The sequence below is a fragment of the Kryptolebias marmoratus genome, linkage group LG7 (assembly GCF_001649575.2).
Source record: "Kryptolebias marmoratus isolate JLee-2015 linkage group LG7, ASM164957v2, whole genome shotgun sequence".
Taxonomy (NCBI): Eukaryota; Metazoa; Chordata; class Actinopteri; order Cyprinodontiformes; family Rivulidae; genus Kryptolebias; species Kryptolebias marmoratus.
This window is the reverse complement of record NC_051436.1, coordinates 23416074-23432681: the sequence shown is the minus strand read 5'-3', so window position 1 is coordinate 23432681 and position 16608 is coordinate 23416074. Positions and strand designations below refer to the sequence as shown.

General features: G+C 36.3%; 1 protein-coding gene across 1 annotated transcript in view; it reads right to left on the bottom strand.

The window, feature by feature from the left end:
• col4a6 (collagen, type IV, alpha 6) overlaps nt 1-16327 on the bottom strand; it is a 254724-nt gene extending 238397 nt beyond the window's left edge. Inside the window, exons 1-2 of the mRNA XM_037976748.1 lie at nt 15981-16327; nt 15779-15824 (exon numbers count right to left, since the gene is read on the bottom strand). Of these exons, the coding sequence (XP_037832676.1) occupies nt 15779-15824; nt 15981-15991 (57 nt within the window). The 5' untranslated portion in view covers nt 15992-16327. The remainder of the gene's footprint in view (nt 1-15778; nt 15825-15980) is intronic.
• Between the last annotated feature and the right edge of the window lie 281 nt (nt 16328-16608).

Below are 16608 nucleotides of genomic sequence, written 5' to 3'. Positions count from 1 at the left end.
AAACCGCATAAAATTTAATACAAAGTGGCAACATCTCATCCACTATTGGGATCTAAATGCATTTTTCATTATCTTAAAGTATGGCAGAGATATTCATAGTTAACCGTTGTGCTAGCTAGCACTGAAGTCTTTGGTTTGGGGTCACTCACGCAAAATTTAAAATTTTTAAAACTTTTTCATCATCGCTTCAGCAGATCGGTTTATAGATGTTATGTACCAAGTTTCACGTTGATCCACCTTTTAATGTGGGAGTAGTATTCGAAAGTAGGTTTTGCCTTTATCGCGCTATAGCAAAAAATCTAGTTAGGCGGAAGTGGGCGTGGCCAATGTAAGAAAGATGCAGAATTATCCATAGTTTTAAGTGCCATCAAGATTTTGAGTGTAAAACTTACAGTTTAGGAGTTATTCGCAAAATGCATTGTCCTTTGTTATAGCGCCCCCTAGGTATGGGACGATATGATTTTTTTTGTCTGAGTAGCGGTAGGGTTTTTTTTAATCAGACTACCTGGTTGGCTTTTCCACAGCGTTTTACCGGAGAAGAATAATAATAATAGCAAAGAATGAAAAATCCTTACAAAAACAATAGGGTTCCCTGCTCTGCTGGGAGCAGGCGAACAGCCATGCCTTGCATTGACCGCCCGCTCGCTCCTGCAGGCTTGGAACCCTAACTACAGCTTTGCTGGTCTTAACTTTTATCTACTGTTCTGTTATTTTTAGCTTTTAGCTACTGTTTGCTAATTTTAGCTATCAGCCTTTGTTTTACTCGTGTTAGCTTTTAATCATAATTTCAACATTTGGCTACTGTTTTACTAATAGCTTTTTTTTTCTTCTTGTGTTATATTTTTCAGTTCAACAAGTTTTAGCAAAGTCACTCAACACTCACCACTCACACTGCATTTTCCCCAAAACATGCAAATTTTTCTAGTCTAATTTTTTGCTTTATTTTGGTTTGTTTGTTTTGCAGATGTTTAAATACCTTCTTTCCATAAATTACATAAGTACAATACATGTTGAGACTTTTGCAGTTTGCTTCATGACACCACTCATTGTTGGCATCTAAATAGACTCTGATTAGTTGACTGAAAAGTTGACAAAGCAGCTCAGAGTCACTGAGTTCAAAAGAGAGCATAGTGATGAAGGGGTGAAAGGAAGGAGGATAAAGGCAATGAGCAGAGATGTGCAGACAGGTGTGTGACCTCTTCCAGGGGTTGCAAGGCAGTGGGGGTATAAGAGGTGCTGGTCGACAGGGATGGAGGAACGGACATGGAATGTGGGTGTGGTTCCCAGCTGCCGTTTATTAGCTATTACCCCCTCAAAGCCTGGTGGGTTCTGAGCCCAGACCTGTCCTGCGCTGACTGACAAAGATTCCAGCATACTGCTTGGATCAGGAATGCACAAAGATTCCTGACAGGAAATCTTTGAGCAGTTGCCTGCAGGAGGCAATAAATAAAGCAGCAACTGGATGTTAAAGCTCTGCTGCTGCAAAAATCATTTAATTATTTTACAAAACATCAGAAAATTTATCAAAATGCCAGTGGAAATGCTGAACAGTTGGTGTTTTTTGCTTAACATTAGTTTTAATTATCTATTACTCACTGCCAAAAAGCAAAAGGTGAACAGTAATGTTTGTAATGTGTGTCAATGTGTGTCTGCTTCTTAGCAAAATATCTCATGAACCAGTGGACAAATTTGATGAAACGCTCAGAAAGTAATTATTAGATTTACGTTTACAACTGATTAACTTTTGGTGTTAACAAGATACAAGATTGCTGCCACATCTGATCTTACAAACACAAAAATGGCTATAACACAATCAATTTTACATTTATTGAGCTAAAATAAGGTGTGCTAGTAGCTGAGAGTCATCCACAACATATACACTGAGCACAACCTGATCACTCTAGATTTGTCTTTAAAACTTAGTCAACTCTGTCTGTCTGGTATCAACATATCTTATAAACCACTGCATGGATTTTAACAAAACATCTACAAGTAATTAATTTTTAAGCTAACCCAATTTAAGATGGTCACTACCAACTGACCTTAGAAAGCATAAAAATTGCTCTAACTTGGTTAGTTTTACAGATATCTGGCGTGATATGGTAGTGGCTGAGAGTCATTCTGAACACATACTTTGAGCACTAAAAAATAATGTCAGATTTTGCATTATTGAATGAGATTACGCATACTGTTATTTTCAGGATTGAACCAAAACGGCTCTAACTCTGTTAGTTCTCAACATAAGATGGTCTTAGTTTAAAACGCTGGCATGAAAAGTGGTGCATGATATGCATCCCTTTCAGGATAGTAAGGCTTTTTATTATTTTTGTTTCGTAAGTTTGTTGGTTAAACCACTGCTGCACCATATGCAGCTTAAAAAGTCACTTTGTAAAAGACATGCAAAGAAAATGTCTGTAGATAAGTTTGTTATTTTGAAATATGCACCTTGTGAGCTTAAACTGTACACGCTATATTTTAGCTACCTACTCATTTTTTACACATGTAAAATTGGTAAATGTGCAGCATGTAGAAGCTGACATTACTTAAATTGTTTGTACTCCAAAAAAGACGAACACAAAGACAAAGAGCTCAGCAAACAAAAACTTAAATATCTCCAGTTCATGTCAAGTTTAAAAATGAAGTGAAATTTACATTTGATAAAGTGTTTTTTAGCCCATTTAATCTGCCATGCTCAAAATCTGTCACTTAACCTCAGCATGACTTCAGCTTTTGCCCTGCAGAAATAACACCCTGAGCACTATCTATTTCATTTAGTTTGAACCTGCATGTTGCAGTCTTAGGTTATGACTAGTCTAGTTTCTGTGTCATTCAGTATTTAGGAGCATTTAGGACCTTTCTGTTTAGGCCCTCGAGCCTTGAATCTTCCAGCAGTGTCAAACAGCTTATAGGGCTTAAATGTTTCCAAAAGAGAAGCCCTCTATGATATAAGATGATGGACGATGACACAAAAATTGTAATAAATAATAATTACAATCTTGTATTTTTCTAAATTAATTTAGGTAAATAATTGTGTATTAAGCATTATTAAATAGATTCTAAAGGTTGTGATTTACCTTTTAGAAACTTTAACTTTAACTTGTTAAGTGATAAATGTGTTTGATAATTATGTGTATTTTTTGTCTGCCTTATTTAGATTAATAAATGTCTATGCATTATTAAGGATTAAAAGTTTGCAGTTTGCAGTTTTGGGTTGTAATGCAGAAAAAATAAAGTTCACTAAATTTTTTGTTATGCACTTAATAAGTGCACTTAGGTGTACTTATTTTTATCTTTTGGAATTCTTTTGCTTTTATTTTTACAAAATGTAACGATAGCTGATCAAATGTGCAGCGTAAAACCTGTTGTGACCCGTCCTTTCACAGGTATCGTCAACTTTTATAAGCACATAATTAAAGATTTAGTTACTTTGATATGAAACTGTCATTGTTGCAGCAAAACTACAGCCAAGTATTAAATGCTTAAAACATCTAAGAAAGGTTTAACAACAACAAGATAACGCAGTAATTAAAATGACTAACTTGTGCAAATTGAAAAGCTAATAGAAAAACCAGTGTACGGGTTCCAAGACAGCCAACAAATGTTGATAAGTCTGGTAAAAGTGCTATTAAAAATATGCTACTTTTAGCAAAAAAACTGGTGGCAAATATGGAATTCTGGAATTACCGTGTTTCATGTGCCTCTAAAATTGAAACATAAACCTGGGAATGATATCAAAACTGATATAACTGTGTTGTGGTTGCAAGTCAGATTTGCTCATTCTTGTTCTTAGTAATCAGTAAGTAAGGTTGGACAGTACTGTGTGAATGACTGATTTAATGGGATACAAACTGACAAAAATTTAAGAACAACTTTGTTATGCTTCAGACATCCATGTTTGACTTTGAGGTCAGGGCTGGTCAAAAATTTGACTTTGTTACAGCAGATCTTTCCAACTCTGAACTAGAATTTTTAAACGAGCATAAACAGAACATGCCATTTACTCATATTTCTCCAAACAGGAGTCATTCAGAGATTTATCAACAACAGGAAAGATATTAATTGCTTATAAAATATTTTAAATATTACTTTAAGATTTAAGATATATATGGTGTCTGTTTACCTTTTTTTCCAAAGCAGAGCACAGTTTAGCTTTTATCCTCAAAAAGAAAACACTTTATTAGTTTACAGCTTGTATTCTATCTGTCTCACACACAGCTGAAGCTGATCTCTGGTCCCTAAGTCAGCATGCTATTTTAAGAACAAGATGTACCGAAATAAATATGTAGGACAACTGCTCTCTGTTGACAAACAGTCTGACTCCAATTACAGTGACACTCACAGCTACTCAGACTTCTTCCGTGACAGACAACCTTTGAATTTGTTCTGATTTAAGCTTAAGAAGTTAATAATGAAGTGCTTACACTGCCTCTGCTTCAATTCCACGTTTTGCAGAGTAAGCTGGCACAATGATGATCTGTCCTCCCTCATTAGTGGCCTTTTGGGGCCACAGTTGACAGGAAGGAACTGAGCCAGAGGACAAGCTGAACCTCCTAATGCTATAATGAGTTAGATCTAAGAGCACAGAGCTGAAGGTGCTGCTCAAAAAAACTTTGACTAAACGGCTGATTTTAAGTTTATTTACCAATTTGATGAACAAGTAGATCAACAGAATAAGAGTTTTTAAATTATTTTGTTCTTTTTGCAGCTCATTGGTACTTAAGACAAAAGCAACTGTTCAGAAGATTGCAATTTTTTTTCTTTTTTGCAAAGGCCTTTTATCTCATATTGAATTAAAGATGTCAAATGACACGAGCTCTTTGTTGCTTATGCCAAGAATGGTCTTGTTCAGAGTCGCACAGCCAAGCATGACTTAGCACAAGAGATAACTGGGCTGGTGTGAGTGAGTTAAGATGGTGGCTTGCCAGCAGCAGGTTCAAGGCAGCAAGTGGAGGGGGATTTATGGGTGTACGCCAGAGGAGTGGAGTGATCCAGTCCATGAAAATATTCCCCTTCGGAGACATTCAAAACAGCAGCATGTAAGCAAGATTCTTTATCACTCCAGGAGTTCCGCTCATGAAATACCTGAAGAGTCTCGGAGTGGATGCAAACATTCACTGAGGTTGTTGAAGTTTTCACACGTGTAAATACAAGTTAGTAGCTCAGAGAGGGGATTTTCCTGATAAAGTAACAGAGAGGTTCCTGAAGTAGCTGTCAAAACTGAGAAGTAAAGATGAACTGCTCCCTATCAACCCCATCATATGCTTTTTAAAATGGGTTCTACTGCAGGGCATGGGCAACAAGTTTCAAATCAGCTACAAAGAACACTAAATTATATCTGACCCATGTGTTATTTGCCCTCTGGATCTGCCTACATGACAAACTGGGAGCAGTTTACAAGACAGCACGGATTGAAAAAAGTTACAAAGTGCTGAAAAAGAATTGATGTGACACTTAAAAGTTTGAAACTTTGAAATTGTTCTTTGGAAATGTTATGGATTATTAATTTTATTAGCTTTAGATATCTCTTTGAATAATCTCAGTTTGGAGAAAATAGGTTTAATTTGAACCAGATTGATGAACTAACCACTAGTCTTATTGTGGCCAAAACTAAAAATGTTGCCATTTTAAAACAACTCTAATCTGAAAAAGTTCATGCAAAGATATTTTTATAAACATTCACTTTTGCATGTTGTTTGTTTTGCATTGGATTCTGTGGTTATTTGGCACTTCCAGCAAGAATATTATGATATTTCTGCTTGAAAAAAATAATGTGAACCTGATGAAGTAGTAAAGACTTATAATGTAGTATCTACATGAACCATTACAAACATTTTCAATTGACTTGAGACATCACCAATCCACTTTGGTCTTAGTGTTACTCAGACTAGCCATTAGTTTGTCAGTTTGGACAAAATTAAAATGTATTTCTCAAAACTGAGTTTGTTTAAATAGCTGTCTAGAACAGGTGAGAAATTAAATGTGCATAACCTTTCATCTGAGCCCCTTTATCAAAAAGTCTTAACTATCACTTGAACAAATTTAAGTGGCATTCCTTGAAGAAAAGCCTGTCTCTGGCTGTCTTGTATGCCAAAATTTTAAACAAAGATCTTACATATTAGGTGTTACTTACCATAACACCTACTTTCTGTTAGGTGATCTTGCATGATCACTTGCCATATGGGGCAATGGCAAGTGATCGGGATGACTGTCAGCTACTACTACTACATCAAATTTTAGCTCAATATTTGTAAAATTGGCTGAATTAAAGCTATTTTGTGTTTGCTAAGGTTGACTGTTGCAGCCATCTAGAATCAGGTTGACTCCAAAAGTTAATCGGTTGTAGATGTACATCCAATGATTATTTTCTGGGAATTTAATGTAAATCTGTCCAGTGGTTCATGGGATATCTTGCTAACAGACAGACAGTGTGTTCAACAGTTAATTCCACAAACAAACAAAGAGCTTGTGCAATCTGTTAGAACTCAAACTATGTGTTATGGATGACTATTAGCTACTACAAACAAAAGCACACAGACACAGACAATCCTATTAATGCCCACCTTTTATGGTGGTGAGCAATAAAAAATGGTAAAAACTGACATATAAATGGATCTAAATTGATAGCACTAACTTGCCTATAGAAATTTAACCTAAAAGGTCGGTATAATAAACAATAAATGAAACATGAACTCAGAGTTTTCTGCTGATGTCTGCACATCCAGCAAAAAGCTGTGGCATGTACCCAGCTGGTATTTTCCTCAAATACAAAAACATTCAGTGAAGTTATCACAAAAAGAGAGAAAGAAACAAACCTAGTGAATTGTGAAAGTTGAAAAAATATAAATAAATTGTTTTGAGCTGAAGCTTTATAGTTTTGTTCATTTTTTAAGGAAAGGAAAACAAAAGATGAGTGTTGGAGCTGGGTGACAGAATGGAGAGAGTGAGGAATGACTGAGAGACCCACAGGTGGAAAAACAAAGAGCAACTATTTCTAATTCCAGGGACAGGCTGAGGCACAGTAAGGTGTAAGAACTGATGCAGTGCTCACATCTCAGCTGACTGTAGAAAGGGACTGATGTTATGACTCAGGATAACCAGGGGTCAGAAATCTGATGGGATATACACCCTAAACACTAAAAAATCAGGAATGCCCTTTTAAATCCTTAAGAAATACCTTTATATTATATTTGTCAAATGCTTCACAGAACATATTGTCTGCTTTTCATAAATGAGAGGTCGCCAAATAAATAACTTGAACTAAAACATTATCCAACTATGGGAGTTCGATAAATTCTCTTTTTCTAGCCAAAGGCATAATTTAAATCTCATAAATGAGCTGAAATAAGCTTTCAATAACAGCAAACACAGGATAGAAAAACTTCTTAATAGAAACACATTGAAATCCTTAAGTTTAATCAAGAGAGCAGAATACCTTTTGATAAACATGTAATTTACAAACATGTAAATCACATTTTTTGGGTTGTGTTGATCTGTTTGAATTTTTTGAGGTTGGTTAAAATAAGGTTTTGTCCACTGTCAGTCAAAGCAATGAGAAAAAAATCTACAAACTTTTCTTTTTTTCTGTAAGATTAGACATAAAGAACTGAAACCCAACTTTTCCCCTTCAAACTTTCCCTGTTTGTGTTGACACCAAAAGTAAAGTTAAACAGCATAGAGCTGTGCATACATTAAATTTGCTTTGGTTTGCATTAGTTGCTGGATATTTCATAGACTGTTCCAAGATGGGAAGATGTCCAAGTCTGCATGTTTACTACCAGAAACAGTAACGTGATTACAAAATAAATGTGTGAATAATGTGAATGATAAGTACACCAAGCATCCCGTTCTTAGAGAAACATTACAGAATTACAGCCATTTTTATGTTTGCTACAATTAATTAGCTCTGGCAACCTTCTTGAATTGGATTGACTCCAAAGTTTAATGAGTTGTTGATGAACGTCCAATGATTACTTCCTGATTTTCACTGAAGTCCATCCACTGGTCGATGAGATTAGTTTGCTAACAGACAGACACAGACAAAGACACGCAAAACATTATTGCTCAACTTTCACCTTTTGACAGTGAGCAATAAAAATAAAAAATGGCTCAATCTAACAAATATGGAGGCTCTAATGGAAGTAACATGAAATATACTTTAGTGCAAAGACAGGTGTAACAAATAAAGACTTTGATAATATCAACAAACTGAAACATTAAAAGGAAGAACAAAAAATAGGTTGAAGAAAGGACCAAACAGAGAAATCAGATGGATGTATAATCCTTCTCAAGTGCAAACAGGCCTGATAGGGTGGGGGTTGGGGGTGATGGTATTCAGATGAATAGAGCTGGCATGTTAAAAACAAGCTAAGACAACACTGTCTCTGAGCATCCAGGCAGCCCCACCTCAGCTCCTCCCTGCCATGTCTAAAGGCCTTTACAAACACAAACCTGGCAGATAGACTAAATAACTCCCCCTGTCTCTACCTGATCCCATTGCATTTTTTTAAAACCACCAACTCTATTTTAGTCTGCTGCATTTTTGCTTGTCTTTCTTTCATCAAAGACAAAAAAAGCAAAAACAATATCCAATGATAATTGGAATGTTAAGAGATCGCAGCAGCCATAAACCTCCCCCTGCTTTGAGCTCAGATGCACTCTGACCTCTCAGTTCACCGTGACCAATCAGGGGACAAACTGACAGCATGTGTTTTGTCTAAAGAGGAGGGGGAAAGTGGCTGTGCTAGTGGGGGATGAAGAAGGCTCTCCTAACTGCATCCATGTGCTGTCTTCCTATTAGTTGCCACAACTTTTCATTTGTAAAAAGAAATTAATTAATTGATGGAAGACACACATGAAAATATAAAACTCAGATTTGTGACTGCATTGAACACAACGCAAAGACAAAAACACCAAAATGTTTAAAAACATTCATGGGGGTTCATAATTTCCTTTAGCATGTGTTAGGAAGTTTGAACAGAAAACCTTGTAAAGAAGGCAAATTTATAGCGATCATGACTGATTTATGACAGCAATAGAAGCAGAAAACATCCAAGGGGTGAATACATTTCCAAGGCACTGTTTAAGATCCTGCTTATCTTGTTTGAAACACACAAAATACTTTATTTATTTTAACAATGACTTTAAACATCTCCAACAAAAGTCAGGCAGTGAAGTGTTTTTCATGAATGATGGATGCAAAAGCACAGCAAGAGCTTTTCTTGGTGCAGTTAAACAACATGTACACTGTAACAAATGAAGACTTTGATCAGGACAGCAAAAAGAACGCAGCTTCTTTCTACAGCTTGGCCAACACGCTCCTCACATATTGTTGGTTTTGGATGGTGCAACAGACCTTCAGTAACAAAGCTATCACATTTGTAACATAACATAAGGCAGTGTTAGCTTCAGCCTAAAAAAACCAGGTTTGTACAAGGCACTTGATCAAGTTTCCATCCCAGTATTTTTGTACCCATTGCCAGTCACTGGAGTCAGGCTACACAGCTCTCAGCTCGAATTCTCATGTTATAAAATCAGTTCTAAAGAAGAAGGTGTAATAATAGGATAACATTGAAGGAAAACATAATAGATTAATTTTCTAAAGTTATACTTATCCAATCAAAATAAATAAAACTGGTTAAAAAAATTACTGGAATCACAGAATTCCTGATGGTATGATGCAATATGATCATCATGCAATATATCTACAATAACAGGTAAATTGTAAACAATCCTAGAGTGATTCATTTCAAAATCCTTCTGTATGAATACAAAACACTTGTCAAAAATTTAAGTACTGGAGAATTGTTAACTTTGTAGCAGGAACTTCTGCCAATATCCCACTGTTACAGTAAACTTTCTTTTGTTTGACTGGTTAACTGCTGTCCAAGTTTTCCTCAATCATACGTTTATCTCCCGTTTTAAACCACAATGCATAAAGTGACAACTAAGCAATGTCTGAAACAGTCTTTGGCATGGGTCTCCCGTTACATCAGATTTCCCATGTTTGATGATCCAAAGTTGCAAAGCCTGTGTGTCCTTTAAAATAGTTTCATAGGGTATTTCAAGGGTATTTCCTAATGGAAAACCAAGCTCAAGGCGTCTTTCATCTTGTTTGTGTTTCCTATTACACTTAGTGATGAAGTGTTTTATACTTCCCCTGAGTAGAAAACAATAGCAAAACCATCACTTTGAAAGAAAAAGATTAAGAAAAAAAGATTTAATCTTTAAATAGTGAATTAAACAAACGGATTTAGGAAAACAAAGGAAAGAAATTCACAAAGTGGCTGAAAAAAGAGAAAAAGGGGAAATAAACAAGGCAGAAAAAGAAAGATAAAATAAATTTAGTCAAAATGGGAGACTCCTCCATGATAGTCTGCCTGTGAGCCAAGGCAGACTATCATGATCCAGTCGCATCAAACAAGAACTCCATCTCTTAATCCAGTCAGCTATTTATCACATTCTTAAAACAGTGTCTGAACTTTTTTATAAGTTTGTTTAATCTACTTCTGACCCACACTATCAGTGTTTGTTCTTCTTTTTAGGCAAAAACCTGAATTGTCTTCATTTTGGTGCAAGTAGGTCTTATTTTACAACCATTTTTTGCTTCTTGCTGATTATTTATTTTTATTTGTAACATCGGTTTTATGGTAGTTTGATAAATAGATGAAATTAACAAAAAATCAGGATTAGGTAATAAGTTTTAAAGGAAAAAATATTTTGATGCTTTCCTTTACAAGCACCTCAGCTTTTCAATTGCTTTTTTATGAAGTTAAAATAAGTTATTTTATTTCTCAAACAGCACAGCAACACTATAGAATGGCTTCATTGACATGTTAGAATCTAAAACCTCTAAATAGGCTATTTATCTACCAATTGTATAAATCAAATAACAAGAAATTATTATTATCACCAAAATTTGAAACACAATATTAGAGCAAATAAGACTAATGTTCTACCTTCAATCCAACCGGGCTACTTTTAAAAAGTTTTTAAAGGGGTGAATAGATGGGGGCCGCTGTCAATCCCTGGGTGGCACAACAAAACCAAAAGCAATACCAGAATTTCAACTCTAACTTTTTTGACTTTCTTCTCCTCTACTTCCGTCGTAACAATTGTCATCTCCTCACCATTCCTCCTCACCTGTATGTTATGTTTTCCTAGGACCAACAGCTCTGTCAGTCCATTTAACCACAACACAAGTTTCTACAGATGCTCTTTTTGTACATTCACCAACACGTGGTAAAACTTAAGTAAAATAGCACATAAAACTTCTTTCTGCTGGGAAAGCTAAGAAGCAATTTATTATTCAGAGGTAGGGCTAAAAGATTAAAGAAATGCCATTAAAAAATAAACAACAAGGTTGAAAATTAGTAATCTGGCTAAATAAATATTTTGTTTAATTGATAGTGCTGAAGCTTTGGGCTTGACAAAACTTGCAGTCAGAATAACTAAATGGCAAAATATGTCAGAATGCACACAGGCTGCAGTGTAAAATGCATAAAAAAATATTGATTTTTGTAGTAATTGAAAACAAAAAAAAACGATGTACCATTTTGAAGCTTTTCAGGTAGGTCATTTGAAAATAATAATAAGTTATTGTTGAAAAGTTCCTCATTGTGACTCATTTTGCTAGCAAAGGTATTTATTATTTCCACACAAAAATAAGGAAAAAGGTAAGGAAAAGTAAAGGTCATCCTTAATACTTGGACTATTACTAAACATATTCGACGATGTCAACTACAAATACTTGTCAATGCAAATTGGTATTGTCAACACGACATATACATAGACATTATTAAATGACTCTGATCATAAAAGAAACACTTAAATGTTATGGCTCCCTGTCAAGTTCAAAATAAAAATTAAAATCTTAATTCTAACATACAAACCTCTCAACAACCAAGCTCCATCTTATATAAAAGATCTTATTGTTCCATATTTTCCTAACAGAGCACTTCACTGTCAGACTGCAGGTTTACTTGTGGTTCCTAGAGTTTCCAAAAGTAGAACAGGAGGCAGAGCTTTCAGTTATCAGGCTCCTCTCTTGTGGAACCTGTCCGTGAGGATGACATCCTGTCTACTTTCAAGATGAGGCTTAGGACTTTCCTTTTTGATCAATCCTATGGTTAGGGTTGGCTTGGGTTTCCTGATCTATCCCTTAGTTCTGCTGCTTTAGGCTTATGCTGCTGGGAGACAAACTGACCACATTTCCTCACTCTGCTGTCTTTACTTGCTCTACTGTAATTATTTCTATCATTAACATGTGTTTTTCTTGGTCTCTCTTCCAATAGAAACTACACCTGGAACTGTCATTCTATGTCTATCTGTATCTCTTTCTTGTCCTCTAACCCCACCCGGTCGAAGCAGATGGCCGTTCGTCCTGAGCCTGGTTCTGCAGGAGGTTTCTTCCTGTTAAAGGGAGTTTTTCCTTTCTACTGTTGCAAATGTGCTGCTCAGGATGGAAGACTGCAATGAAATGAAGATATAAAAAATATTAAAAAACTGAACTAAATTGAATTCAAAATGTTTTATTGTAACTGCAGTGCACTACAGGGACATCTGGGGGCAGTATTGTCTAAAATGTTTGCCAAGACAGCACACAGTCATGCTGACTAAGAAGAATGCTGAGGATAGAGCTATGGCAAAACAAAAAGAGTAGATGGACATCCGGACAATTTGATCACATTATATTACATTAAAATAAACAAGTAATCTGGAAGTACATGTGCTAAATTTGAAATCACTATGTATGTACTGAATCAGCAGCAAAAAATTTGATTTATTGCACAAGGGTATTTTCAGATTAACTTGTTAGTTTTTGGGGTTTTTTTGGCTAAAGTCAACAACAGTTTAGAGGGACATTTTAACTGAACAAATCAAAAGCTACACTCTTTTAAAGCTGCTTACAATCACTACTAATTTACAAATGCTCCTTAACCACACTTTATGCTGTTTACTACTGCTGCACTATGATAAATTCAGCTCAAGAGTGACAATCTTATCTACTGACCCGGTAACACCTGATAAACCTTAACTCTCCTTGTACAGTAGCCTCAGAATGACAATAATTCTCACATTTTAATTCTGCCCCCCAAAATGCTTTGACCTGAACCATAGCATCAATCCCAAAACACAGTCCCCATGTGTATGAAAGCTAAGACCACCCAAATTACTAATCAGCCACACATGCATCCATTCAGCCAACCAACTGCACACAAACACATATGCAACACAAAAAAACAGGGAGGAGTGTGGGGGTGGGGGGTCAATTTAAAGTCAGTACGGCTCTATCAGCTGATTTCTTTTGAAATGCACAAAACAAAACTTTTTGCCGTTGGAGAATCTTTGTTTTTCCTGTCAATCCGCTGCTAAAGCGGAGCACTGATGTTTAAGTATTAAACAATAGCCCTTTCATGGCAGAAAGAAAGTTATTCAGAGCTAAACTAATGCTGTTTAAGCCTTTTCTGATTTGCTAAATATACAGTTGGCATATTATATTTGCTTTCACTCAAAATTACATGTGTGTTAATAATATTAGAGGTTGTAGAGACTGTATGTTTGATAAAGCCCCATGTTCCATGAAGCTGAAAGACCAGTACTTTTCATCAAAGATTTATGGGAAACTAACAAATTTAAATAATTTGCAGTTCCCATGTTTTGATAATTGATTTACAAAATATCATATTGGAAAATAAGACACTTGTTCTTTAAACATTTACTCATGCAGAGCTTTAAAAAAATAAGATTAATCAAAACTAAATGAACCCAGGAAACTCGATTGACCCAAGACTGGTGTCAACATGCCAGAAAGGATAATAAAGTGAACAATAGCCTAGTTGTGGCTAATTTCTGGATTATAGCCAAATAAGCAAGATCTGTGCAAAAGAACGTTTGATGATGTCTAATGTTGAGGGGTTTTCTGTTGTTGTTTTTGCTAAATGTGAAGAGAAATATGTTTCTTAGTTTAAATGTGTATTTTTTTAACCATATGACCCTCTACTTCTGAGCTTTCACAGTAACAGAACAGGATTCAATTAATTGTATTTGCATCAACCATAGATACAAAAATTAAAAAATATCAGCATGTAATCATAAACACTGCATAGGTGAACAATTTTGAACAACCTCAGTTTGGAGAAATAGAAGTCCAAGTAGGGCCAAGACCAAAGTAGATTACTGTGGTTCTAATTCAAGACTCATCTCAAAACATTTAAAGGAGTTCACACAAATGCAGCCTAATAAACTTTTCTATCATTGTCAGTTTCACATTACACACTTATGTTACATAAAAACCATATTAAATTCCCAGGTGAAAATCACATATTTACACCTGAGAAACCCTTTTATTAAGATAGGAAATGTGTGTTTCGTTCATGTTTATGTGATCACGTATGACAAACATGGTAAATTCCTGTTGTTGCTCTGTAAGGAAGGCTGCACCAGAAGTGCTACAGCTAGTTGCTGCTGCTGCTATTTGTGCTTGCAAATAAACAAAGAATTCAATGTGAATAACCATGTAATGTAAACCTGACAACAATGTAAAGGTTTATAAAATGATGTGTGCATAAAATGCTATGAAATACCTGAGATTCAAACTGTTTTAAGATGGCAACAATCCACTTTGGTCTTGGCCATGCTCAGACTAGCTGTTAGCTCCTCCATCCAGGCAGAGGTATGCTGTGTTCCATTTCCCTTCAAAACTCTGATCTGGGAATGAAGTCAGACCCGACTTAACCCGATTCCAGTTGCAAGTCAGAAAACACGTAGTTTTCTAATTGTTGTGCTAACCTGGCTAACCTTTGTTAGCATTACAAGCTGGTAAAAAAAAGTACATCTCTACTTTATAAGCACACACTCACCTGTTCCCTAACAAAGGTTGCACAGTACTATGTGTGTGACTGGATTCCTAAGATCTAAAGTGAACAGAGGTGAAAGTAAAATGTTTATTTCTGCAGCTATGTTTTATGCACAAAGCAGCCATGTTGGATTTAGAGGTTGGGACTCTCCCTCTTTCTGAATCAGATTCTGATTTGGGGGGAATTCCAGCCAACTGTGCCAACTTAGCAATTCTGACTTCTAAGAACAAATGAATGAATCATTAAAAACTTTCTTTTTTAAACTGAGGAGTTCAAAAAACTACCTACAAAAAGTAAGATATTATTTGATTGCAACCATTCCACAGAGCCCCACTTCAAAATATCTGAACTACCACTTTGAAATTTCGTCTCATTTATTGACTCAGCAATCTGTAGCATTAACTTTGACTTTGATTGCACAGAAGACTTTTATTCCATAATTGACTTTTGGAGGAAAATGACTACATAAGGGAGTTACATTTTTAGTTAAATGACAAAAAGGGACTTGCGACCTGTGCCTCTGGCACAGATGGGCACCAGCTCCCCCGCGACCCGAAAAATAAAAAACGGATAAAGATGGAGGGATGACAAAAGCCTGCACATAAAATAACCCTAAGTGTTCTTGGTACTGTAAAGAAAAGACAGGTTGATGGCAGAACGCGGTGGTGCGTAAAAAAGGGCAGTAGAGGAGAGCAGAAACACGTGATTCGCACAACAAAAAGTTTAAAGTAGCTTTTAATGGGGGGATTTTGGACAAACGGACTTGCCATGTGGCAACAAAGATAAGCTGCTGCTTCATTTAAATATATATCTGAATCAAAGTAATCTCCACTGAAATCAGCATGGAGCGGCGTGGAAAACAAATAAAGCATCCGGCAAAGCGCTTCACCTGCAGGAGAGAATAGTAAACCAACAGGACTTACTCCATGCGCAGATCTCTCCACCAGGACCACTGCGAGGACACAAATCCTACAAAGAGAAATAAACATTTGACTTTAATGGGATTTCTTCCAGGTAAACTGCACTTACGGACGCTGCGCTCGAAACAAACAAAAACAAACAAACAAAAAAAACTGCGCAGACGTTAGTCTGGTGTGTGCATCTGAAAAGAGTAAAAAATCTTACAGGATATTCATTTTTGTTCTTTTGGCAGAGGGGGATCCGCAGATTGGACTCCCTTCTTCTCACCAGCAGCAAGGCTCTACAATCGCGCACATCGACTGCCCCTTTTTCCTTTCCTCCGACTGTCATCTAACCAGAGAGAAGAGACACAAAGTAGTCCCACTACCCGAAGTAGCTTCAACTCCGGCACACAGAGACTCACTCAAGGATTCACCTACAACCACGAATAAAAGCTGGTTCGGATGGAGATTTATGTCACAAAACACACAAGGTATCCAATTAACCGAGGTGCGCGCGGTAAGATCCTCGCTGCGCTCCCCCAGCTGCTGCGCTTCAAACCCAGCAGAGGAGAGGAGGGGCCAGCACACCTCCACAACCCCGGCTGCAAACAAAGGGCCAAACCCGGAGTCTGAGACCTGAAAAGGACGTCTCAAAGTTTAGCGTCATCCCAATAAACATGTCTGTTTTCAGCATTAAGAACTTTGTTTGTTGCTGACTTACTGAAGTTGTTTTAGCATTTTAATTGTCTATTTTAGTTCAACTTGACCTGAGCCTTCAATGCTGATTTCTTTTTTTTCTTCATGGTGATTTATCTAGTATGTGCAACATCATGCTTCTGTTTGAATTCAGT